The sequence below is a fragment of the Macaca nemestrina genome, chromosome 2, assembly GCF_043159975.1.
Source record: "Macaca nemestrina isolate mMacNem1 chromosome 2, mMacNem.hap1, whole genome shotgun sequence".
NCBI lineage: Eukaryota > Metazoa > Chordata > Mammalia > Primates > Cercopithecidae > Macaca > Macaca nemestrina.
Window position 1 is genome coordinate 100,271,060 of NC_092126.1, and position 25,610 is coordinate 100,296,669.

Genomic DNA, 25,610 nt, shown 5'->3' on the forward strand with positions numbered 1-25,610 from the left:
GCTACTCGGGAGGCTAAGGCAGGAGAATCGCTTGAACTCAGAGGGTGGGGGTTGCAGTGAGCCGAAATTATGCCACTGCATGCCAGTCTAGGTGACAGAGTGAGACTTTGTCTCAAAAAAAAAAAAAAAGAAATGTTGGCCAGAAGTGATGGCTCACGCCTGTAATCCCAACACTTTGGGAGGCTGAGGCAGGTCGATTGCTTGAGGTCAGGAATTCAAGACCAGCCTAGGCAAGACAGCAAAACCCTGGCTCTACAAAAAATATAAAAATTAGCTGGGCATGATGACACACGCTTGTAGTCCCAGCTACTTCGGAGGTTGAAGCGGGAGGATCACTTGAGCCCAGGAATTTGAAGCTGCAGAGAGCCGTGATTGTGCTGCTGCACTCCAGCCTGGGCAACAGGTCTCAACCCTGTCACCAAGAAAAAAAAAAGAAGGAAAGAAAGGAAAGAAAGGAAAGAAAGGAAAGAAAGGAAGAAAGGAAGAAAGGAAGAAAGGAGGAAAGAAAGAAAGAAAGAAAGGAAGGAAGGAAGGAAGGAAGGAAGGAAGGAAGGAAGGAAGGAAGGAAGGAAGGAAGGAAGGAAGGAAGGGAAAGAAAGAAAGAAAGAAAGAAAGAAAGAAAGAAAAAGCAAGCAAGCAAGCAAGCAAGCAAGCAAGCAAGCAGGCACCTCTCACCCCCTCCAAAGTGCTTAGCAATGAGTACAGTCAGTATAGCCTTGGTCAGTTGGCAAAACAACACAAAGTCAGCAAGAGGAGAAGCATCAGAGAGATAATCAGGCTGTTATTTTGAGATGAGCAGGTAGATCCTAAGTTGTTGGCTGGAGTTCATTCATTAAGACAAATGCCTGAAGGACAACCTTTCCTAAATTCAGTTCCTGATGAATATGGAAGCGATGGATAGGCACACTTCTTCAGAACAATGCCATAATCCAAATATTTAAAATATATTCAGATTCTTCCTGGTTAGTACAAATTAGTGACACTTTACTAAGTGGTATATTTCATTATTCAACTTTCTAAGTCTACCTATCACTTTATAGATTCACTAAAATCAAAAAGGAAAATAATTTTTTTAACCAATAAAGAATGTCTGAACAAGGGTTAGGTATTAGATGATACTAAGGAATTACTTACTTCATTAGTGATGATAATGATATAAGAGATCTGAAAAAATGTTCAGTTACAGATACATATTAAACTATTTATTGAGAAATGACATGACGTGGAATTTGCTTTACAATAATTCAGGGAAAAAAGGAGGGAAGGGGGAAGAAATCAATGAAACAAAATTGGCAAAATATTGATAATTGTTGCAGATGCTGATGGGTTCTATGTGGAGATTTTTCCACAGGGGGGGAAAAGTTTTTTTAAGAAAGGACATATTAATAAATACATTCCAAAACAGAGCAAATGTATTTGATTTTAACATGTTCAAACAATTCTTTCTTTCTTTGTTTTTTTTTGAGATGAAGTCTCGCTCTGTTGCCCAGGATACAGTGCAGTGGCATGGTCTCGGCTCACTGCAACCTCCACCTCCTGGGTTCAAGCAATTCTCCTGCCTCAGCCTCCAGAGTAGCTGGGATTACAGGTGTGAGCCCCACACACAGCTAATTTTTTTGTATTTTTAGTACAGACAGGGTTTCACCACGTTGGCCAGGCTGGTCTCGAACTCCTGACCTCAGGTGATCCGCCTGCTTCGGCCTCTCAAAGTGCTGGAATTACAAGCGTGAGCCACCGTGCCCGGCCCAAACAAATATTTCTTAAGACAATAAATCAAGTTCCCACTTTTATTATAAAATAGCTAACATATTAGCTGTTAGTCACAAGCCTGGGACAACATAACCAACCACCCCATGCAATACACTCACACTGGACAAATCTGGGATACTGATGTCATCCACCTCGGAGACAACACTTCCCCTACGATTGGAGCGACTGAAATAATCAGCGGCAGAAACCTTTCAGTCAGAAAAAAAATGAGATGCTTTAAAAGTTAAGAAAAAAAGAAAAAAATAACATTGGCCAATTAGAGAAAGGCTTTTTAAAATTTTGATGTGTGATAAAGTATCAAGAAATAAAATGAGGAAACTGCTGCAATTAACCTACTCAAAAAAATAAAGAAAAGGGGTTCCTAAATGAAATCACAGCTCTACAATCAGCTTTTTTACTCATCTTAACTAGAGTCCTATGCTACAGAGAACATTTACTTCCTGAGGACCAGCAAATCTCTCATGTTTAAGATATTCATCACCCTGAACAGAAGCATTTCGAGGTTAGTATCTACCTCTACTATAATTCTCAAAATTTATAATTCATTATAGCTATCAATTCTGTTAAGAATATATATGCTGAATGCAGAATTATTTGCAGGGTGTTTACTGCACCTTTTCTCAGTTTACACAGTTCCCTCTTTTTCATATTCCCAAAGACCAGGAAATGTAGGACAAAATAAAGAACGAAATGAACTATACTGGCCTCTTTTTGGTTCCCCAAACACACCAGCAGTTCTCCCTCACCTTAGGCCTTGGCACTGGCCTAGAATGCTCCTCTCCCAGCTCTTCAAGCAACTGGCTCCTCACATTTCAGGTCTCAGCTCAATGGTCAGTTTCTCAAAGAAGCATCTCTAATCACCCCATCCAAAGGGTCACCCACATACATACCGGCCCCTCCATGTTCCCTATCACATTACCTGTTCTCTTCACACTCCCTGACATTTCTTTCTTTTTCTTTCTTTACTAGCTTATTTTCCATCTCTTTCACTAGGATATAAACTCCATAAAGTCAGAAATCTAGTCTGACTGGCTTAAAATAGTATTCCTAGCACTCAACACAGGGCTTTGAATGTAACAGGCACTCCACAAACATTTATTTAATTTTAAAGTAAGTGATTTTTTTTTTTACCTCATTCATTATCTGTTCCTTACTTCAGCTGACTGTTTGCCTTGCTTTAAAATATTTCTCAAGGAAGGGAATTCAGAAGCCCATCCAAGAGATAAAACAGGCTTACAAGTATGAAGTTTTGCTAATAACCAATACAATCAAGCAATGGTATTTTTATTCACAGTAATAATAATATAACTTGCATTTATAGATACTAATATTTATTGGCACCTGAGAATTTTGATAGGTATTTTCTATATAGTATTCCATTTAATCCATATATTAAGCTTACCTACAAAGATAGTATTAACATCCCCAACGTACAAATAAAGACACTGCCATTTACACACTAATAGGTAGTAGAAGTGGATACAAGCCCAAGCATCATTATTTAGAGTCCCTGCCCTTTCCACTCCACTGCGTTCCAAGGTGTTTTTAGGTATTGTGGTATATTATTTCTCCTTCAGTTGTAAGCATGATCATTAGTTGGTTTGCTAAGGAACTACAACTGCTTTAATTAAATAAATGAATTTTGGTAACAAATCTCTCCAACATTTAATGTTCCCCTTCTCTATGAAAACTCGGGTTTATAATCTTTCACATAACGTAACACTCATGTTAAATGGCCTATTTTTCTTTAAGGAATTACAGCCTCTTATGCTCTTTATTCTAGCTCTAAGCTGACATACCATCCTCAACAATGTATTTTCCAAACCAATTTCTTAAATATAACTAAAATGTCATCAGTTTTCTGTAAAATTTCCAGCTTCATTAAAGAATAACCTGAAATTATATCATTTGTATTCTAATATAGCTATTTGTTGCCTCTACAATTATTATCCAATTGAATGTCTAAGACTAGAATTTTTAAATTTTGTCATCAGCAATTCTTAAATTCACCAGCTTTTTTTTTTTTTTTTTTGAGAGGCAGAGGCTCATTTTGCTCACCACGCTGGAGTGCAGTGATGCAGTCATAGCTCACTGCAGGCTCAAACTCCTGGGCTCAAGCAATCCTCCCACCTCAGTCTCCCACGTAGCTGGGATTATAAGCATGAGCCACCATGCCTGGATTACAGGTCTTAACAGATGGATAAACATCGATTAAATCTAAATACAACAATATAGAAAGCAATTAATGGTAACATAATTTGTAATCCATAGTTATGAGTTTTATACAATATGGAAACATTAATTTTGCTGAAGAAATTTGTCTTTGGTGAACTGCACACACATGTGCATAAAACAGCAACAAAGAATAACAAGTAAAAACTTTTCAAATAATGACTCACTCCTAAGAGATGTAAAAAGACAAGTTATTAATGAAAGCTTGCACAGCCGACAGAGAATGTGTGTGCTCAACATGTTTTATAAGGCAAATTATTTATATAACTAAATTTGAGGAAAATGCTCTTATTGTCAAATGCAAATTTCACTTTACAACAGATTTCACATGAGCATGCATTGTTGTTATTTAAAACTCATCTTATTTCTTTGCATGCAAATCACGCTCACCACACTCTCCCTTTGTCCACGACTGGCACGATCAGAAGACACAATGCTTGCGGTGTCATCATTGGTAAACTATAGATATTAAATGCAGATAATGACAAAGACGCAATTTTGCTATGGTGTTACCTCATTATAAGCACATTAAGGAAGGTTTTGAGATGCATACGAATAATGATATAAGCAGCATAATTGGTATAATCTATTGTACACCCTATATATTAATAGAAAAGCTGGTACAAGGCATAATAAACTGCTATTAAAAATCAGGAGACATTTCCAAAAAGCACAAATAAAGTAAAACCTTACATTTTATTTAAGTTAAATTAAAGAAAGCCAGGTGCGGGGGCTCATGCCTGTAACCCCAGCACTTTGGGAGGCCAAGGCGGGCGGATTGCTTGAGGTCAGGAGTTCAACACAAACCTGACCAACATGGTGAAACCCCGTCTCTACTAAAAATACAGAAATTAGCCAGGCATAGTGGCGGATGCCTGTAATCCCAGCTACTCGGGAGGCTGAGGCAGGAGAATCGCTGGAACCCAGGAGGCGGAGGTTTCAGTGAGCAGAGATTATGCCACTGCACTCCAGCCTGGGTAACAGAGCAAGACTCCATCTCAAAAAATTAAAGAAGGGGAGGTGCATAGTAAGCCAACTGAAACCAGCTAGGGATTTCATACTTTTAAACCTCTGGGCCCTTTGTGATCCTATCAGGGGTCAATAAATATACTTAATGTTTTTGCTTGAGAGAGAAAATAAAATAATATTTTAAAGCGAAACAATGTAAGTCAATGACAGAAATTCCTACAACAGGGACAACAAAGTAATGGTTCTTATTTTCCTTTATTCATTACTATGCAACTAGTGGAGATGTTGCTAACATCACCCTACATGGCTCTGTCATCTTCTTGCTTTACCAGCCAAAGACTCATCTTCAGTATGTGTAGTTTATCTCCATTCTAACATCACTAAGAAACCATTCTGGCATCACTAAAATAGTCATTCTGACCCCAACCTGCAAATGAAATAGGATCTAGCCAGCCTATAAGGACAAGATCCTACAAGTGAATGAAAATATAAGCTGGGTACAGTAATACACACCTGCAGTCCCAGCTACTGAGGAGGCTGAGGCAGGAGGATTACTTGAGCTCCAGAGTTCGAATCCAGCAGGGGCCACATAGAAAGTTACCCTCTCTAAATAAAAATTAAAAATAGGCCAGGCATGGTGGCTCATGCCTGTAATCCCAACTTGGAGGCCGAGGTGGGTGGACCACCTGAGGTCGGAAGTTTGAGACCAGCCTGGCCAACATGGTGAAACTTGGGAGGCTGAGGTGGGAGAATTGCTTGAACCTGGAAGGCAGAGGCTGCAGTGAGCCAAAATCACACCACTGCACTTTAGAGACTGGGTGACAGAGCGAGACTCTGTCTCTGAAGAAAAATATATACATATTAAAATTTTAAAAATTATGTGTGTATGTGTATAAAATCCAATTTTATTTGCAAGTGACCACCACACTCAGGAAACTAAAAATGCTACCAGGTCCAATAATTGCCAAGTGGAATTTTATTACAGGGTAGGTTAGAAGTAAACTTCCTTCTTATGTGAAAAAAGTTCTTACCTTCTTAAACATCCCTGTGTAACTTTTGTTAAATACAGCAGTGGTATTTTTAAGCAGTGCCACTTGGAAATGGTAGAACTGAGACAAACATATATGTAAAAGAAAACCCATATAGCTCACCTATTCCACTTCACAAATTAACCTTTGATGACCTTTAAAAAATTGCTTTAATTATTTCTCTAGTTTTGACATTATCAAGGATAACAAGGTAGCTCGTAAAGTCATCATTTGCCATTGGGAATGTAAATCAGTACAGTCCTTTTGGTAGACAACATGGTAATTTACATCATAATTTAAATGCATATCCTCTTTGACCCCATCATTTCATGATTCACAATTTACCCTGCAGATTTACCCATGTAAGTACACAAAAATATACTTGGATAAGAATGGTCATTGTGTAAGTGTCTATAGTAGCAAAAATATGACAATCTAATGTCCATCACAGGGAAATGACTTTTTATTTTTTTACTTTTTATTTTTTTTTGAGATGGAGTTTTGCTCTTGTTGCCCAGGCTGGAGTGCAATGGCACGATCTTGGCTCACCGCAGCCTCCGCCTCCGGGGTTCAAGTGATTCTCCTGCCTCAGCCTCCCAAGTAGCTGGGATTACAGGCATGTGCCACCACACCCGGCTAATTGTGTATTTTTAGTAGAGGTGGGGTTTCACCATGTTGGTCAGGCTGGTCTTGAACCCCCGACCTCAGGTGCTCTGCCCGCCTCAGCCTCCCATAGTGCTGGGATTATAGGTGTGAGCCACCGTGCCCAGCCAGGAAATGACTTTTAAAATGTATACTTGCGCACTAACGGAATATATTGCCATTAAAAAGAATGTGCTAATATGAAACTATCTCTAAGAGACATGAAGTGGAAAAACTAAGGGACACGGCTTACTTGTTGAAAATTTTTATCAAAAAAAGAAAGAATGAAATAAATTTATAGGTGCTGATACAGAAAGCTACTTTAAAGAAAGAAAATATATTGAGGAGCAATATGTAATATGAACCTGTTTGCACTCAAAATAAAGAGCACTCATATATGCATAAAATATCTATGAAAGGTTATTGAAGAACAGAGATTATATTTGGGGAAGGAAAATGGGGAAGGAGGGGTCTGGGGAATTTTACTTTGAATTTTCCTTAACTAATATTATTTTTACAAATTTTAAAAAATACTCCAGAAAGATTAGGTAATTATAATTGTCCCAGTTTTGTCTTTTGTATAATATATTTTTTTAATCAGTTTGTTTTATTTCTTCTCCTTTCACTGCACTGATAGAAGTGCTAGCAAGCAGGTGAAATGGCTGAATGTGCAGAATGTAAAGATGGAAAGGAGAAACACAGGATAGTCAACCTATACACTGAATTATCATCACTGAAAGACAAGAAGTTCTACACAAATGAAAATTAAATATAAAAACTTAAAAAATTCTAATGGCACTGGTTAGAGACTCGTTTAAGAAATTACATGCTAAGTCACATTTATAGAGAAATTACCAATTATTAGGACAAATTAGTGCTTGAGTTTATGTACTAAGGGAACACCTAATCCATACACAACAAAGTGAATCACAGAATATTCTAAACAGTGAGTACAGATTAATGCAACAACCAAAAATTTCTACAAAGCATGCAGAGACTAGACAGCTCACCACTGGACTGCTTCGGGCTGAACTTGTTCTTGATGAGTAATAACTGCATTCAGATGGCTATAAAGTTCCCAAGAAGAAAGGTTTTACAATGAACACCTCATTTTTCTAATGAGAATACATTAAGGACCATGGACCTAACTTGCCCCTGGTTCTCAAGATAAAGTTAACTATTATTCAGTGGTCTAGAACTCTACCTCATCCCCAACCTCAAGATCTACCAGCCCTTGGCTAGAGGGAGAGAAGAAGAAGGGGACGCCCTGAGAAGTGCTGCTCAGAACTTCTTCAGGAGGAACTAATGAACAAGAAAAGTGGTTTTTCTATGTATTTCCCTAATACTTGAAGCCATGATTTCCAGCAGGCATTTTATCACGGCTTGGGTGAGAGTCACAACTGGCTAGCTGAATGACTTGATCACAGCTTAGAGAGTAATTACAGATCAGATTAAATAACTTTTTCTTTGTGTACTCTTTTTTTTTTTTTAATTTTTGACTTTTTCTTTGAAAGTAAACTGTGCCCACCCACATTTCCCTCCTCCTCACCACCTTCCCCTATTTAGACTTACAGTTCGAGAACCATAAGGGTTATATAATCCACCATTGTACAATGATGCCTAAGGAACAAAGGAAATATTACTTAGCTATTTAGCATCAAGGTTGTTTTGAAAATGACTTAATGTTTTCACAATACTCGGTACCAAAAAAGTTTTGGAGAATGATATAAGTGTATAGCTTCCCAAAGTGAAAACCCTGAGGGCGGTAATACTCATTTATATGCACAAATTGCTATCAACCTTACACTTCATTTTTTAAAAAACTACCCCTGGTTACAGTATTTTCTTTCACCATCATGTTATGAAACTGGGAGAATTAACATGTATAAATGTATTTCCTCAAAAGAGGAAACAGAGCAGGAAAGGAAACTGAGGTACAAAGAGTATTTTGCCCACTACAACAATAAAATTAAGTTATAAAACCTCAGGATCCCAGTCCACTAGAACAGGCCACAACACAACAAACAGCTTGAAAGCAACAAATTCACAGCTCACACATTACACAGAGCTATTGCTTTTACTGTTCTAGTCAGCTTGCTTTATTAGATCCTAGTATCAGAGGCCAAGATCATAACTGTCCCAAAGAAAAACAATATCCTTTCCATAAGCAGCCATCTCACAAAAGTATGTGAGTGTGGTGGGACTCAAGCAAATCTATCTTCTCTATGAAAAAACTGATTCTAAGCAAGGGCTACCAACAGCCCTCTGTGAAGGGAATATGCTCATTTTTAATACCCTAAAGTTTTATATTTTAAGCACAGGCAGCACAATCTGAAGTACACATGACATTAAAATCATGTGTCCTTAACTATTTTGGAGAAAAGCTGTCAAGCCATAGAGTTAGCACCATGACATTGACCCCACCAGCACTGCACACACTGGAAGAGGAAAATACAAACCAGACTGGCACTTCTCAGCAGACCAGAATTTGCAGTAGAAGAGGCCTAAGAAAAAAGTGCATTATTAAACCCAAAAAAAAGCAACTGGTAGCTCTGAAGGCAGAAAATTCCTCAGAAAGTACTAACCCTGTCACTCTTATATGTTGCCAGAGGGTCACTGTACAGGGAAGAAGACTGCTAAGAGACAAAAACAAAATAAATAAGCAAAAACAAAAAACAAAGATGAATTGGTCTCACCATCACAAATGCAGAGGATTTAAGTTTATGATTTTATACTCCATAATTCATTAGCAATTCCTGAGTGCTTAAGGTACTTAAGAAACACAAGAAATAAGAAAAACTTAAGTCATTAGAAATTGTTTTGAATATCAATTGTAAGGGATAAGAAAGAAAAACAGTTGGAACAGTTTTCTGTAAATTATAAATATGTTTATGTCCTATTGGTCTTCAAGCATTATTGTTAGGATACGGAATGGTAAGCAAGAAAACACTGAGGGAAAGAGGGCCATGGCACTGGGAGTGTGGCAAACAGTGGCCACATCCCACTCACCCAGTTCCTATGATATTTTCAGTGATTTTATGACCAACTCCTAATTGGCTTAGACTGATTTTTGGAGAACCAGATAAATAAGCTCCAAGTTAGCACTACAAACACTCTTTTCCAAATAGATTAGAAAACCTGTTCTTCAAAACAAGCCACGGACAAAGTGCCTTAGTTGAATTAGATAAATTGTACCAGTCAATGAATCCATGCACTAAAAGGACACAGCATGTTTTTAAAGGAATTAAATCTTGCTTTTCCTGATGTCATCTGAGGACATACTTTTCAAGTTCTTTTTCACCAAACCCAATCAGAGATGAAAAATAAGAGTACTTAAGTTGTGTGTGCAGGTTTTTTAAACAAAATTATTTTAAATGTACTGTGTGCCATACATTTAATGTGTCTTAAATGTATGATGTGTCAAATGTCTTTAAAAAAACAGGAGATTCTAACATTAAATAACTACATTCTTCTCATGCCACATGTAGTTTACATTTTTATATATAAGCTTTTTTAAAAGGGTACCCACTCTGAAGTATATGGAAGCTTACAACTTATTTTGAAATGTATCAAAAACTAAGATGAATTGATGGTTAGAGGGACAAATAGATACTTATGTGATAAAGGAAATATAATGAATTACATAATCTAAATGACAAGTATGTGATATTCACTATATTAGTCTTTAAACTTTTTGTACATTTAAACATTTTCATTAAAAAAAATTTTTAATGGTACTGATTTATAAACATGATGATTCAATAGTTCCCGTTGTTTAAAGAGACTCCCACAGACTATATAAATTCAGTTACCAAAAACTAGTATATACATAGCCATTTACAGATTATTTACAGCTAGTCAAAATGCAAAACAGGGAGGTTAGAAAACACATAAAGCCAAAAAACTTTAGACAAACCCGAGTGTAGTAGGCAGAGGTGGGTTTGCTATGTCTAAGACTGCTATAGTTTCTCTGGTCAAAGTAGAGGCCACTCTGCAAAAAGCAAAATTAAACACATTTTTCTTAGGTTAAATGTTAATAACCTAACAACACACAAAGGTAAAACTGAACACACAAAGGCAAAATGTGATATTGCCAAATCCCTTCTTCTCCAAAATAATGTTTTTAAATCATCATATCACATTAAGTCAAAGTAACAATTATTTCAAGCCCCTAAAACAAAGATATTACTAACTTTTTAAATTTAAAAACAAGACAATAAACTCTCAGACAAAATGAAATGAAAACAATTTATTCTCTTGCCATTCTTAAGAATGTCCTTGAACACTCCTGGACCACTGAATAATTACCAGTTTTAAATCCATCTGGCAAAGCCACAGAAGTGGTTAAAGAGCTATGTATTTGGTTCCAAACATTTCCTAGTCCCATTACTTGTCAAAATAAACTGACAAATTACCAAAATAAAAGAGAGAGTGCAATAAATGTGGTTTGATCTAAAACACTATGGCAGGTTCATTTATACAATGCACAAAATAAACAATAATAGTATACATTATAGCTAACTGAGGGAGAGAAAACCATCTATAAAATTCCCTTCCCAACTTCTCTAGCCATCTTTTTCACTCAAGGTTAAGCAAATTTAGGCAATTTCTGATTTAAAGACTCCACCAGTGTTGACACTGCAGTTGAGGATACCCCTACTCTCACCCCACCCCTACCACCCCTAGCCCTGCCTTCCCACACCACTCTTCACTCCCAACTCACACCCTCAGCTAGGCACTAAGGTTCACCTTTCCCCAGAGATCCCAAGACCTTACCTTCCAGGGCCTCTCGTTAATGTTCTCCCCATTACATTCTCCCTTCTCTCCTTCCTTCTACCAACCAAAGCCTTCCAACCCTCTCCCCATCCAACCCATGGGAACCCTGAATTATGAATTAGCAAAGAGTTGGGACTGCACTTCCTTTGCCAGTACTGTTGCAACCTAACAGGAAATGGGTGTTCCCAATGTACCAAGTGGGCATTCTGGAGATATTCCTTTCCTCACAGAAATTTGTTTAGCGGCCAGGCACTGTGGCTCATGCCTGTAATCCCAGCACTTTGGGAGGCTGAGGCGGGAGGATCATCTGGCCAACATGGCAAAACCCCGTCTCTACAAAAATACAAAAATTAGCCAGGAATAGTGGCACATGCCTGTAATCCCAGCTACTTGGGAGGCTGAGGCAGGAGAATTGTTTGAACCTGGGAGGTGGAGGTTGCAGTGAGCCGAGATTGCACCATGCAATCTAGCCTGGGAGACAGAGCGAGACTCCAACTCACAAAAAAAAAAAAAAAAAAAAAAAAAGAACAAAAGAAAAAGAAAAAAGAAATGTTGTTTTGCAAAGTGACTAGAATAAAGAGTATATTCATTCTGCAGTTTAATTACATTATAGATTAATGAGTTTTCAGCAAGCTAGTATGGAAACTTTGCCATTACACATTTATTGTAGAAACGAGAAAATGCATTCCAAGTTTCCAAAACACAAACTTTTAGAATGAAACCTATTTGTGAGTTTAGTTACTGCCCATAATGCCACAACTAAATCAATTCAAATTCCTAAAATAAGGATGAGAATCTTACTAAACCTATTCTTCAGGTATATTCCAAAGGACAATTCATAAATGAAAATACTTGTTAATGAGCTTCTTGTGATATAATACTAACTCTGCCTGCTGGGGGTTGCATTTGTTAATACTAAAACTTGCAAATGAAAACAAAATTATTTTTAAATTTCTGATAAATCATGTTTCAGCAGATTATCAAGTTTCAATAATGCCCTAGTAGCACACCAAAGCAATCATAATCATAATCCTTAAGTTCCTAATATTACTTTGTGAATTGTGATATGAGACACAACAGAACTAACCAGTAGGTCTTTATGAGAACCAGAAGACCTCTTCTTCATTCCATGAGAGTGACTATAAGAATGATTCTGGAAGTAAATATTTCAAGTTAACTTCAATGATTGCATAGGGAAGTTATGAAAATAATTTAATAAAATTCATCTTGAAATTATATGCACAAAGGTCTATATGAGATACACAATAGTTTACATGCAATTTATTTCCCAAAGGTTAGTAAACAATTCACTGCACTTTACTAGCTAGGCTACCTGGCCCCTCTACACATTTGCATTCCTCCCTCACCTCCCTCTGTGCCAAGCATCTCTGTGTCTGGCCAGCTAAAGAAAACCTGATTAGAACTAAGAGCCAGGCAGGATATTTGTGGAGACCTTCATCCCACACTTGAGTCCCTCTGGCTTCTTTTTTTTCTTTTTCAGTAGAAACAGGGTGTTGCTCTGTCACCCAGACTGGGGTATAGTGGCACAATCATGGCTCACTGCAGCCTAGAACTCCTGGACTCCTGCCACAGTCTCCTGAATAGGTAAGACCACAGGTATGTACCACTACACTCAGCTAATTTGGGGTTGGGGGGAAAGGTAGAGACAATGTCTTGCTATGTTATCCAGGATGGTCTTGAACTCTTGGTCTCAAGTGATCCTCCTGCCTCAACCTCCCAAAATGCTGGATTACAGGCATGAGACACCACTCCTGCCCCCCCCATCTTCTTTATAAGGATATAGGTAACAAGATAATTCATTTCCTTCTATAGTCTTCCTTACCTAAAGGTCAAATAGCAATCTTTTGGAACAATTAAAACAGGACTGAGAGAACGAAGAACATGACATTAAACTGTCCCAGTCCCAGACAGTACTCTTAACCCAAATTAGTGAATCCACAGTATGTAATGCTCAGGAGGGAAACAACCAACATGGTATGGATTGCCCAGCATACCATAAATGGTCACCTTATAAAAGGGTCCCTTGAAGGCAGGACTGTCTCAATATCTAACTTTTCCTAGGAGTACAGAGCCAAGTACATATGGGAAAATTAAGGCCAGCAATACTACTAAATAGGTAAATTGGTAGATAAGAAATCTAATCTAGGTACGTACTACTTGCCTGAAATAAGAAGGTGTGGCTAGAAGTGCCCTACCTATCAAGAGCCAAAGGCAACAGACTGCTCTAGGTAAACCATCTCACATATATATGGTTGTATCCCCAATCAATGATTAAAAACTCATTTTTCTTTTTTTTGAATACGCATCTTTTTATATATTACTCTGAACATTTTAAGAGATGTCTATGTAATTTAGAAACTCAGGCAACCTAATGACAAAATATTAACCCAAGAAAAACAAGCTATAACTTAAATTCCTTGGTTAATGACATACCATAAAAAACTAACCAAATCAAACCAAAATGTATGGACATAACTGATGTCTTAGGTGTCCTCTAACACTACTGGATGTTTTCTATCTAGCAACTTCACACCTGCTAGCTTGTGACATATGACATAAAACACAGTTAGGGCTTGTGCTCAACATTAAGACATGTTTATAACAGTGTTAGAATGACAATTAGTATATGTTAGGTGGGTGGCTCATCGTTTTAAGAAAAGATACATTACTACCAGCTGGGCATGATAGCTCACACATGTAATCCCAGCACTTTGGGAGGCCAAGGTAGGAGGATCACTTAAGACCAAAAGTTCGAGACCAGCCTGGACAGCATAGCAAAACCCCATCTCTACAAAAAAAATAAAACAATTAGATGGGCATGTTGCCACATGTTTATAGTACTCGCTACTCAGAAGGCTGAGATGGGAGGATCCCTTGAACCCAAGAGTTCAAAGTTGCAGTCAGTAAGTTATGATTGCACCACTGCACTCCAGCCTGGTTGACAGAGAGGGATCCCATCTTTAAAATTAAAAAAAAAAAAAAAAAAAAAAAAAGATATTACTACCAATCCTAGTCCTCAATAGATAAGAATAACTTGTGTCTAATTCTGAAATCCTAAAGAAAAAAATTACTATTCATGCCACAACCACAAAACATTAGCTTTTTGCTTTGTCACATTTTCCCCAAAAGTTCATAATAAAGCCATGAAAGTTAGTCATATTCTATAATTAGCATCAACAGATGTTTATAAAGCAAAACTCCAAATATAACACAAAGTCATGCACTACATACTAATGATGAAAGTCTTGATGATCTATCCTTGAACATATCATACTGGGTTTCAGCAGAACATGAAAGTTGGTTTGTTTCCAAATTCAGAAATATAAAGAAGAGAAGAAGTAATATTTGAGGTTATTAAAAATCCAGCACTATTTTAAAAGAAAAAATTATTAAACATGAAAGCTAATCCAGCTGAATTAAAAAAAATATTCTTCCTCCTACTCTTTCCTAGTATAAAGTATTGCTAAACTGTATGTATATTCAAAACTGTATGTTTATTTTTCTTTTAAATAACAAAATTCATAATCACTAATAGTGATATGATTCAATCTCAGTACACTATAGCACAAAACATCCTAAGGGAGCCTTTAAATACAAGAATTAAGCATTCTAAAGTCAAAAGTGCTTTTTAAGAAAATTATTATCACTTTTAACATCATTTCCTATTGTTTGAAAAGTGGCAAAAGCAAAGAATGAACAGGCAATAAGGCAAGCACACATAACTAGCATGGTCAAGCTTACAAAAGAACAATTGCAGCACCAAGATGTGGAACATTCCCTTGGATCTGCTTGTGAACAAACACCTAAAATTGTCCTTCCTCAAGAAAATGCTGAGTTCTCACTTTGAGAAATCTGGTCAAAGTGTGAACTGCACAGTATCACACAGGTGTGACACAGAATATAAATCAAAGAAAAATATACAAAAGTCATAAGACCAGAACACGCATATTTCATGTAGGAGCCTTTTAAAAAGATAGTATGTGTAATATCACATTTCAAATCCAGGAAAAAAAACCAAATAGTAACTACATAGATTTATGGCTTTCACACATCGTTTCTTAAACATTCTAGTTTATATTTTTAAGCTATCTACCCAGAAAGTCATATATAAAACAAATAAAAGCAATGAACAAGTTCCTTAGGTAGTTTAAATACTAATTGTTTGGTAAAAATATCTTTCTTTTCCAACCCTTATATTCATTTAAAATTTTAAGGAATACTATTCAAAAACCCAATAGGTTACAGTTCATCAGTAGTTCATAAAATCAACTTAGTAGCTTCAACCAGCTTTTTTTGAGACAGGGTCTCACTCTTTTGCCCAGGATGGAGTAGAGTGGAGTACAGGTTGGAGTACAGTACAGTTCACTGCAACATCGAACTCCTGGGTTCAAGTGAACCTCCCATTTCAGGCTCCCAAGTACCTGGAACTGCAGAACTACAGGTACATGCCACCATGCTTAGCTAATTTTTTTATTATTATTATTTTAGGAGATGGGGTCTTGCTATGTTGCCCAGGCTGGTCTTGAACTCCTGGGTTCAAGTAATCCTCCCACCTCAGCCTTCCAAAGTGCTGGGATTACAGGCAAGAGCCACTGTACCCTGCCCTCAACCAGCATTTTAAAAACTAAACTAGAAGAGAAAATATTAGAGGGTGCTGTGCAAAGTAAGTGCAAATATCATTTTGTGAAACTTTTGTTTCAATAATGTATTTTCTATACTTTTACATATATACAAATCCACATGCATGAATCTTCATGTGTATACTGACTTACGGTGTAAAATGTATTCCTTGTAGAGATCACAATTTTTAAAAAGCTTAAAATATATCACAAAATCAAATTATATAATCTAGTTCTAATAAAACATTAAAATAATAGTTCAGTCAAAATAAAGCCCTTCCTTTCATGCCTAATGAAATGGTCATTTATAAAAAACATTGCAGAAACCTCAAAAAATAAATTCCATAAGTATCAGACTAAGTGGTACCATTTTACCACTGGTATAAATTCATTGAAAATGTTATTGTAATAAACACCAATTTTATTGGAGCAAAATATCTGTACTGAATGCTTTTCTTATATTATCCTGAAACTAACAGAAAACATAAGCAATAAAAAAATATTATTAATACATGTGTAACAAAATCTTGTTACAAAATTTTCCAAAATACATAATAGTATGCATTTGTTAAACTGTGTAGTAGTAAAATGTCACTTACCATGGAGTGACACTTCCCCAAAAATAAAGTTGCTTCTCTATGGAAATTTCTAAATATTTTATATCTAACCCTTTTGTTTAAAAAAAAAAAAAAAAAAAACCTCCATGACCAAAACGTATATTACTCAAGTCACACATTCTAGCACACAAGCTATTCCATCCTCCAAATCAGGTAAGTTCATGCAAAAGGGTAGCTGTCTTTACTCTTATCATCCTTTCTGTAGCACCAGTGGCATTTTACACAGGCACAGGATTTAACAAGCCAAACTGGAATTAACCTGTTTCAATTTTCCTTTTCCAAAATATAACATAGAATTCAGCTGGTTTTTAAAAAAATGTTGAATCTATCTGGTAGGAAAATCCATAATTTGGGCATACCAACTGCTACTAAAACAATGGGCAAACAAAAAAAGTCACCCCAATAAGTAAAAGTTGGCATTTATATTGTTGTAAAATAAGAAAGATTCATCAAAGGAGGAAAAGTGAAAATAGTAAGGGCTTATTTCCAAATTTTTGATGCTATAACTATAGAGCAAAAAAAATCCAAAATTTGCTATTGTAATCTTTTAAAGAAATTTTAACTGTCAAACTTGACTGAAAATTTTCATTAGGAAACAAACTAGAAAGAAAATACATACAGCAAACAAAGTTCATCAAGTGTTAATTTCTATCAGAATGTACCTATTACTCAAATATTCAGGACGCTGGAAGTCAAAAGTGAATGCACAACACTAATACCACACATTTTCCTGGGCTACACACCATGGTGTCTTTCCTTTTGGGTGTACTGGCTCTGCTCCAAAGTGTCCCAGTTATATCCTTCGATGGGTTCTTCAATGGAATTAAACAGTGTAATAGTAAATGATAAAACACAAAATTGTAAGTATATTTTAAAAATTAAATTCATTAAAATTATACCAAGGCTACTGGTATATAAATAATAACTAAATACATGCAACAGTAAAAATCTCCACCAACGAGAAAAGGCAATTTATCCCTACTGCTCTGATTCAATCAAGATCACTTTTTCTTCGTTTTTATGCTATGGCACAATCAACGCTCAACGCAGCCTCGACTTCCTGGACAGCTCAAGCAATCCGCCCACCTCAGCCTCCCAACTAGCTGGGACCACAGGCGTGCAGCACCATACCCAGCTAATTTATTTTATTTTTATTTATTTATTTTTAGTAGAGACAAGTTCTCACTACATTGCCCAGGTTGATCTCAAACTCCTGGGTGATTCTGCTGCATCAGCCTCCCAAAGTGCTGGGATGAAAGGCATGAGCCACTGTGTCTGGTCAAGATCACTTCATTTTCTAATTTTGGATCTCTACCTTACTGTCTTCTTGTATTTCAATGTATAAAGCAATGACCAAGCAGCTACTAATGTTCTGCACTATTAATAATCCAATCATTATATAAAACTAATAGACACAGACTGTTTCAATTCTAAATTCCTAACTTTGATGTAATCATCCCTCCCCCAATCCTACCATTCACAGTCTAGAACTACCTTTGCTGTTTTTATTTTTATACATAATGTCTATAGCACTGACACCAACATTTCTAGCCCAGATAGCTTCTGGTAAGCCACCTTTCAAAAAGATAGTATATCAAAGTTAATTGGACAAAAGGAGAAATCTAAAGTCCTAAGAATGCACCATAAGACCATAAATATATCCACCTCACATTCAGGTACTGCTAATGTTCACACATCAAATACTATGTTCAGAAAGTATTAGACCTCTTAATACACGGCCTTAAGTTTTTAAAAATAACTGGCTGAGAAATGCATAACTCCAAAATTATATAGCAAACCACAAGGAAATTTAGGTCAGTGTTTTAGGCCATCACATTTATTTCTACAGAGGACAAAAGTTGTCTAACATATTCAGCTTAAAGGAGAAGTTATTTTAAAAGCAAATAATTTGATGAAAACTTAGAACTCTCAATATTATTTGGGTAAAACAGAAAATGTTTTATCTCAACTATATTTCTTTTAAATGAAATTAGTAGTGAGCTTTCAGACTTGTTTCCAGGGAAGTCTAAACATTTAAACTGTGCTAGATGTACACTTACAGACAGTAATGTACTAGAATCTCCTCTAGGATGTAAAACTTTTATTAATTTTTACATTTATACATTGACGTTTTTAAATACTGGGAGTTTTATTATATCCCATATTAACAAATTTTCAAAATTAACATAATGAAATTAAATACTGCAGTTATATCTTAAATTTGTTTAATGATACAAATGCCATAAAAATAAAATCAACCTGATTACTTTATATACATTCTGGGTATACAGTTATTATCAGTTTAACTGCAGATTTCTTTTTTTTTGCAGATTTGTTTTAAAGGCTCCCAAATGTTCAAATTTTGCTGGTTCTACCTTTAAGTTAAACAAATATATAATCAAGTTTCCTAAGGTCACAAATAAGCAGCTTAATAACAACTGTGTAAAAATACACACTACGAACGTTATAATGAAAAGCAAAAGGAAAAAGCCATAAATACAAGAAGAGGATTATTTTCACAGCCTTTAAGACTCAACTTTAAAGCTTTTATTGACTGACTCCCTATATCATTCTTTACAAAATAATTATTTTAATTTTTATTTTGAGACAGAGGCTTACTCTGTCACCCAAGCTGGAGTGCGGTGGCACAATCTCAGTTCATTGCAACCTCCGCCCATGGGTTCAACTGATTCTCGTGCCTCAGCCTCCCAAGTAGCTGGGATTACAGGCATTAGCCACTACACCTGGCTAATTTTTGTATTTTAGTAGAGATGGGGGTTTTTGCCATGTTGGCCAGGTTGGTCTGGAACTCTGAACCTCAGGTGATCTGCACACCTCAGCATCCCAAAGTGCTGGGATTACAGATGTCAGCCACCGCTCCCGGCCTTTTCAAAATATTTAAAGAGAAAAAAACAAAGTACTATATCTCCAGGGAGAAGTATGATGAATTCACCATTAAAATTTTTCTACTGTAAAATCATTTATAGGCTGCCAATTATCTTAGATTTCTGTAACGATCTGTTAATATTCTTTTTTTTTTTTTTTGAGATGGAGTTTCGCTCTTGTTGCCCAGGCTGGAGCACAATGGTGCAATCTTGGCTCACTGCAACCTCCGTCTTCCAGATTCAAGCAATTCTCCTGCTTCAGCCTACCAAGTAACTGGGATTACAGGCATGTGTCACCACACCAGGCTAATTTTGTATTTTCAGTAGAGACGGGTTTCACCATGTTAGCCAGGCTGGTCGTGAACTCCCAACCTCAGGTGATCCACCTGCCTCGGCCTCCCAAAGTGCTGAGATTACAGGTGTGAGCCACCGTGTCTGGCCAATATTCTGAAAAATCTAAAGTTTTATAACTAAAATATTCCTGATTTAGTAACCAGTTTAGTAACTTACTCTAAAAAGACAGTACATTACATTCGACAAGAAAAATAACCAGCCTGGAGAACATTCACCAAGAAAAATAGCCAGCCTGGAGTTTATATTTATGAATATAAACATGTCAATAACTAGTATGCCAGAGCACACTCAGTTTATTAGAGTCTATTTTTATCATTTATACAAGGTGGAAAGAAAATTAGAGTCAGGGAAAACTAACAAATAGAGACTTCAACATGTAAGATCATCTTACTGATTAAAAAAACTACATGGAAGTATACATATAACATTGTAACCAAAATGCAGTTGTATCCTAAAAGCTATTAAAATTTAAAAAATTTAAATAAAATAAAATGGAAAAAAAGCAAGTATACACATAGCATTATCAATGTGCAAAATAAAAGTACCGCTTTAAGGTTTAAAGTATACTTTTTTAAGAGAGAAATTAGGGTCTTGGCATAATACGAGGGTTTTTAAGGAGCAGCTTCTTCTTCCTCCTGATGTATAACAATCCATGCAAAAAACAACCTGGGGCATTCTATAAAATGTTAATCAAAATGTCAAAGCATGATAATTCCTATACATATTCAGGGAACTTCTCAAATCAGATGTTCAAATTTTCCACATAATAAAATTATAATTAATCATCCAAGCCCCAAAGCTATTTTGCATTTAATAAACTGTCATTTTTTAAGATATGAAAGTAGGAAAAGTCTGAAAGTTAGAACCAAACAAATGTTATTTTACAAGATCAATCTTAATTATTTTTTTCCAAAATCAAAGGTCCTTCTATAGAAAAAGAGATTAGACCCATGTTAATAGATTAAAGTATTCATGATTTTAGAGTTGATTTACTTATGACAATAATTTGAAAGAAAGCATCATTTTCCAATGAAAGGTCTTTGCCAATATTTTATACTTCTTTTAAAAAGGCAAAGAAATATATGAACATTGTCAGATTGTTTAGGCAATTGAAGAAAGTTCACATGTAAGCTTTGTATTGTGTAGACAAGTTAAAATACCAACCCTGTGACTGCCAAGACTTCGAATGGACAATGCATCCTCAACTCCCTGATAAAAATAAAAATAAACACAGTAAAAGTTTGTGAGTGACTGCATTAAGCTAATGAGGAAAAGTATCAGAGGCAAGTTTATAGGTTATTACAAACCAGATAAGGACGATGGTGACTGGACCGGTGGGAATACCTGGCCCTTTCCGAATCTTCCTGGGAAAGGAGAAAGTACATGCAGAGTTAATCGCTGAACAGACAGTTGTTTATCAGAACTGCGCAAAGAGCAGTCAGTTAACAGCACAGCAACAACTCCTGAGAGCAGGTGGGTTTGGACAACTTATCTTTGGGGCAGCCACATTCTTTGGTTGGAAAGAAAGTAGAAATTATCTTGGCAATGTTCTTATTTTATCAGGAGTATGTATGTCAGACCACTTGGAATAGTCTGTATAAGACCAAGAGAGTTCAATATACCGAGATAAAAATGTGCAAGTATACTCAACAAAGAGAAGTTGAGTTCAGCATTAAAAAAAGACATTAATCTATTTTTTTCATTGTGCTCATCAGTTTATGCAGGTAGGAAGAAGTGTTTACATTATCACTGATGTATTTTAACAAAACAGTATATGATTCTAAAAATACTTGGATTATAATTTTGTGCTTACTGTAAAGATTTCTTTTTTTTTCTTTTACCACTCTAACTAGAAAAGAACTGAAACAGAGCCTGAAACAGAGCCTGTGTGTTGTTAATATGAAAAACTACTTATACTTAGAAATAATTACATATATATTTTAGAGTTGGTCAAGTTATCTCAAATAATGCCGTAAACAGATTATTTTTAAAAAATGATTGCAGCCTAACAGTTGACTAAATTAAATGTAATTCTAAACTTTTCCACATTTAGCTATTAGCAATGGAGCATTAAGGCCTGAGTCATGCGGGATAAAATGGCTAGTCCCTAAAACCTACTCATCTCAAACAGTAAGGAATTTCTGATCTTTCAGAATTTCAAGTCCAAAGTGTTAATGTGCACTGACTGAAAATCTATACATTACTGATCAACTGGGTTCATGGCTTATCAATGCTGTATTTTTGTAAAATGAATCAATGCCTCAAAACTCCCTGGTTGACATCTGCTGTGACTGATGCCCTTGACCAAATCTATGCTGAAGTCTGTTTATAAGCACTACTATGACTCCAATTTCTAATCAGATATTCTGATCTTTAGGAATTCATCACTGATTTACATTTGTTGTTGTTGTTGTCGTTGTTGTTTTTTGAGATGGAGTCTCGCTCTGTCGCCCAGGCTGGAATGCAGTGGCGTGACCTCAGTTCACGGCAACCTCAGCCTCCTGGGTTCGAGCAATTCTCGTGCTTCAGCCCCCTAAGTAGCTGGGACCACAGGCACCCACCACCACACCCGGCTAATTTTTGTTTTAGCAGAGATGGGGTTTCGCCATGTTGGCCAGGCTAGTCTTGAATTCCTGACCTCAAGGGATCTGCCCACCTCAGCCTTCCAAAGTGCTGGTATTACAGGTGTGAGCCACCATGCCTGGCCACTGATTTACATTTTTTGTTACGCAATAGACACATGTAGTCTGCAAGAAGCCAAGAAAATTTCTTCCCTTTCTTTATCAAGTGATACCACAAAAGTTTTGGGGGCATGTGTGTTAGCCTAGCAGGATGGGTACAGCTTATTAAGTGGTAATCAGTTCTAGGCTCCTTAGTTTGGTTAGTTTGAAAAGCCTTTACCATAAAGGTGAGTTAACTCCACATGCCCCTTCCAATATTATTTAGAGTACTAGGGTAAATATATGGTTTAATGTCTAATCTTCCCTTTATTCTAGCCTTTTTTCCATTCCATCTATCACATAAGAGCATTTTCAAAAACCTCATCTAAAGAGCACACCCCATTAAAGATGCAGCAAAGACAGATGAAGTCATAGTTTCAATTATGTCCCTTATATTAATAAAAATAATTATAAATTAAAATACCTTATTAAGTATTGATATATAGTACCTCTATATTTAAAGAGCTTCTCTTGCTCCATTTGAAAAATTGGCCTAAAAAGACTTCCAAAAACTACAGAATAAAATATAAACCCCCATACAGGTCAGTTAATTTGGACAGAGAGTATACTTATAGTCATAAACTATATCTTAAATAAGCACTGTCCAATACAACTTTCTCTGACCACGGAAATGTTCTATATTTGTGCTAATATAGTATCCACTAGCCACATGTGGCTACTGAGCACTTGAAATGCAACTGAGAAACCAAATTTTAAATTTTATTTAATTTTAGTCAATTTAAATTTAAATTTAATTACCTACATGTGGCTACCATACCTGATAGCACTTCTCTAAACCTATTTGACAAATATGTTTAGGTAAAACAGTAAGGCAAGCTCAAGGCAAATTTTAATTACACCAAAAACTTCCAAAACACATATTCTACTAAGAGCCTGCCAAGTAGGACCACTCTGATATAGAAAGGCAAAACATTTGGGTCGTTTTTAATTACTTCTACCTTGAATACTTTTGCACAGCGGCAAACATGAGGGAAACAGACCCTGGTAGCAATGATATAAAGTGACCCTGGGGAGGGGAGGGGAGGGGAGGGGAAGGAAGGGGAGGGGAAGGGAGGGGAGGGGAGAGGAAGGGAGGGGAGGGGAGGGGAGGGGAGGGGAGGGGAGGGGAGGCGAGGGGAGGCGAGGGGAGGCCAGGGAAGGCCAGGGAAGGCCAGGGAAGGGAGGAAAGAAAATGGCAAGGTATTCTGGTTTTCACTCAGAGATTCTCCCTTCTCTGGAAGAACAAAAGCTTCATTTCCCAGGTATTTCTAGAGTACTATTTACATTGCCAATTGGTTTCTCTTGAATAAATTATACCAGCGGACAAAGAGAAAAGATTACAGCAAACTATGTTCTTAGGTGCCAGTTACAAGGTGTATCCCTCTATTCCACAATGAGGAAAATAATACATCGTCATTATCCCAAAAGTCCTTATTAATACTAAAGCACTAAAGACTGAACAAACAGTACAATGCCTTAAAAAATAGACATATGTTTGTTCAAAATGATGTTCTGATACATTTAATGAAAATGAAATATACTCTTTGTTTTTAAAAGTTCACCTGAAGGGAGGATGAATGGTTTTATTAAAAGAAAACCACAGTCCTATGAATATACCTGGCCATCTTTTCTGTCAACAAATAGTATTTATTATTAAGTTGAGGCTAAAGTCATTCCTTCAGTTTCAAATTAGGAGGAACTTCAAAAACCATTATTTACTCTTCCAGACATGCATTTACTCTTTTGGATACAACAATGATTAAGACAGACACCCAGTTTAAAAAAGAATCAATAGGTTCATGGAAAGTTGACTAAACTAACACTAATGGGAGGCCCAGGAAGGTATAGGTCCTTTTCTTCCTGGTCCTTTCATCCTTCCAACACATTACCAGGTGTGGCACTCTCATACCTTCAAATACTGGTTCTGCCAATGACTATGCAAGTTATTTACTTCACCAATTCTTTATAAACATATCTATAAAATTGGGACAGTAATACCTGCCTTATAATGTGAAATAAAACCTACGTAAAAAGCACTAGTGCAGTGCTGATATACAGTTTGCACTCAAAGTTGTATTCATTTCTGAGCTTCCTTCCTTTTCACTCCCTATTCATGTCCCAACATCACACTTCCAAAAAAAGGTCTTATAATGAGGGGAAATTGTAAATACAAGAAAATTTCCTTCCTTCTAGTAACTGACAATCCTATTGTGGATTGTGTGTGTATGCATCATTTATTTTACTATAAATATTAGCCATTTATATTTTGTATTGTAACTATTACATGCCAACTTCTTCTTATGGGGTCATAGATAAAGCAGCCAGAGAGACAAAGATAAGAAGTGAGAGGAAGAATCGGTTTAATTTTTTTCTTTTTCTTTTTATTTGTTTACTGTCAACCCACTCACACCAAAGAATCAGTTTTTTGTTGTTGTTGTTTGTTTGTTTGTTTGTTTGAGACAGAGTCTCACTCTGTTGCCCAGGCTGGAGTACAGTGGAACAATCTTGGCTCACTGCAACCTCCGCCTCCCAGGTTCAAGCGATTTTCCTGCCTCAGCCTCCCCGAGTAGCTGGGATTACAGGTGCCCGCCAGCACACCTGGCTAATTTTTGTATTTTTGGTAGAGACAGGGTTTCACCATGTTGCCAGGCTGGTCTCGAACTCCTGACCTCAAGTAATCCACCTGCCTCGGCCTCCCAAAGTGCTGGGATTACAGGCATGGGTCACTGTGCCCAGACCCAAAGAATCAGTTTTAACAGGGTAAAAGCAAGTGTCAGAAGGGGTTAGAAGTGATAATTATTCCCATCTGTAAAGAAATGCCACTTTCTCTGCATGTCCAAGTCCTGCCTATAAATCTCAAGACTTGGATTAGTCACTTCCTGAATTTTAAAACTCTAGCCCAAAGGTCACCCCTTTCGATGAAAATCTAGCATACTCACTGCCTAAACTACACACATTTCACAGAGGTTTAACAACA

General features: G+C 36.6%; 1 protein-coding gene across 31 annotated transcripts in view; it reads right to left on the minus strand.

The window, feature by feature from the left end:
- Positions 1-25,610, minus strand: part of LOC105480180 (LRR binding FLII interacting protein 2) — a 130,001-nt gene that overhangs the window by 47,779 nt on the left and 56,612 nt on the right. For 11 of the 31 annotated variants that reach the window (XM_071091423.1, XM_071091440.1, XM_071091434.1 and 8 more), the window contains 12 exons: positions 21,221-21,277; positions 21,078-21,122; positions 17,418-17,486; positions 14,670-14,711; positions 12,505-12,570; positions 10,558-10,632; positions 9,227-9,277; positions 9,101-9,145; positions 8,214-8,261; positions 7,652-7,708; positions 4,393-4,461; positions 1,869-1,958 (listed from right to left, as the gene is read on the minus strand). The exons of 7 other annotated variants lie outside the window; for them this stretch is intronic. In XM_071091423.1, coding sequence (XP_070947524.1) covers positions 1,869-1,958; positions 4,393-4,461; positions 7,652-7,708; positions 8,214-8,261; positions 9,101-9,145; positions 9,227-9,277; positions 10,558-10,632; positions 12,505-12,570; positions 14,670-14,711; positions 17,418-17,486; positions 21,078-21,122; positions 21,221-21,277 — 714 coding nt within the window. The remainder of the gene's footprint in view (positions 1-1,868; positions 1,959-4,392; positions 4,462-7,651; positions 7,709-8,213; positions 8,262-9,100; positions 9,146-9,226; positions 9,278-10,557; positions 10,633-12,504; positions 12,571-14,669; positions 14,712-17,417; positions 17,487-21,077; positions 21,123-21,220; positions 21,278-25,610) is intronic. 13 more of the 31 variants (XM_071091437.1, XM_071091425.1, XM_071091438.1 and 10 more) reach the window with 8 other exon arrangements.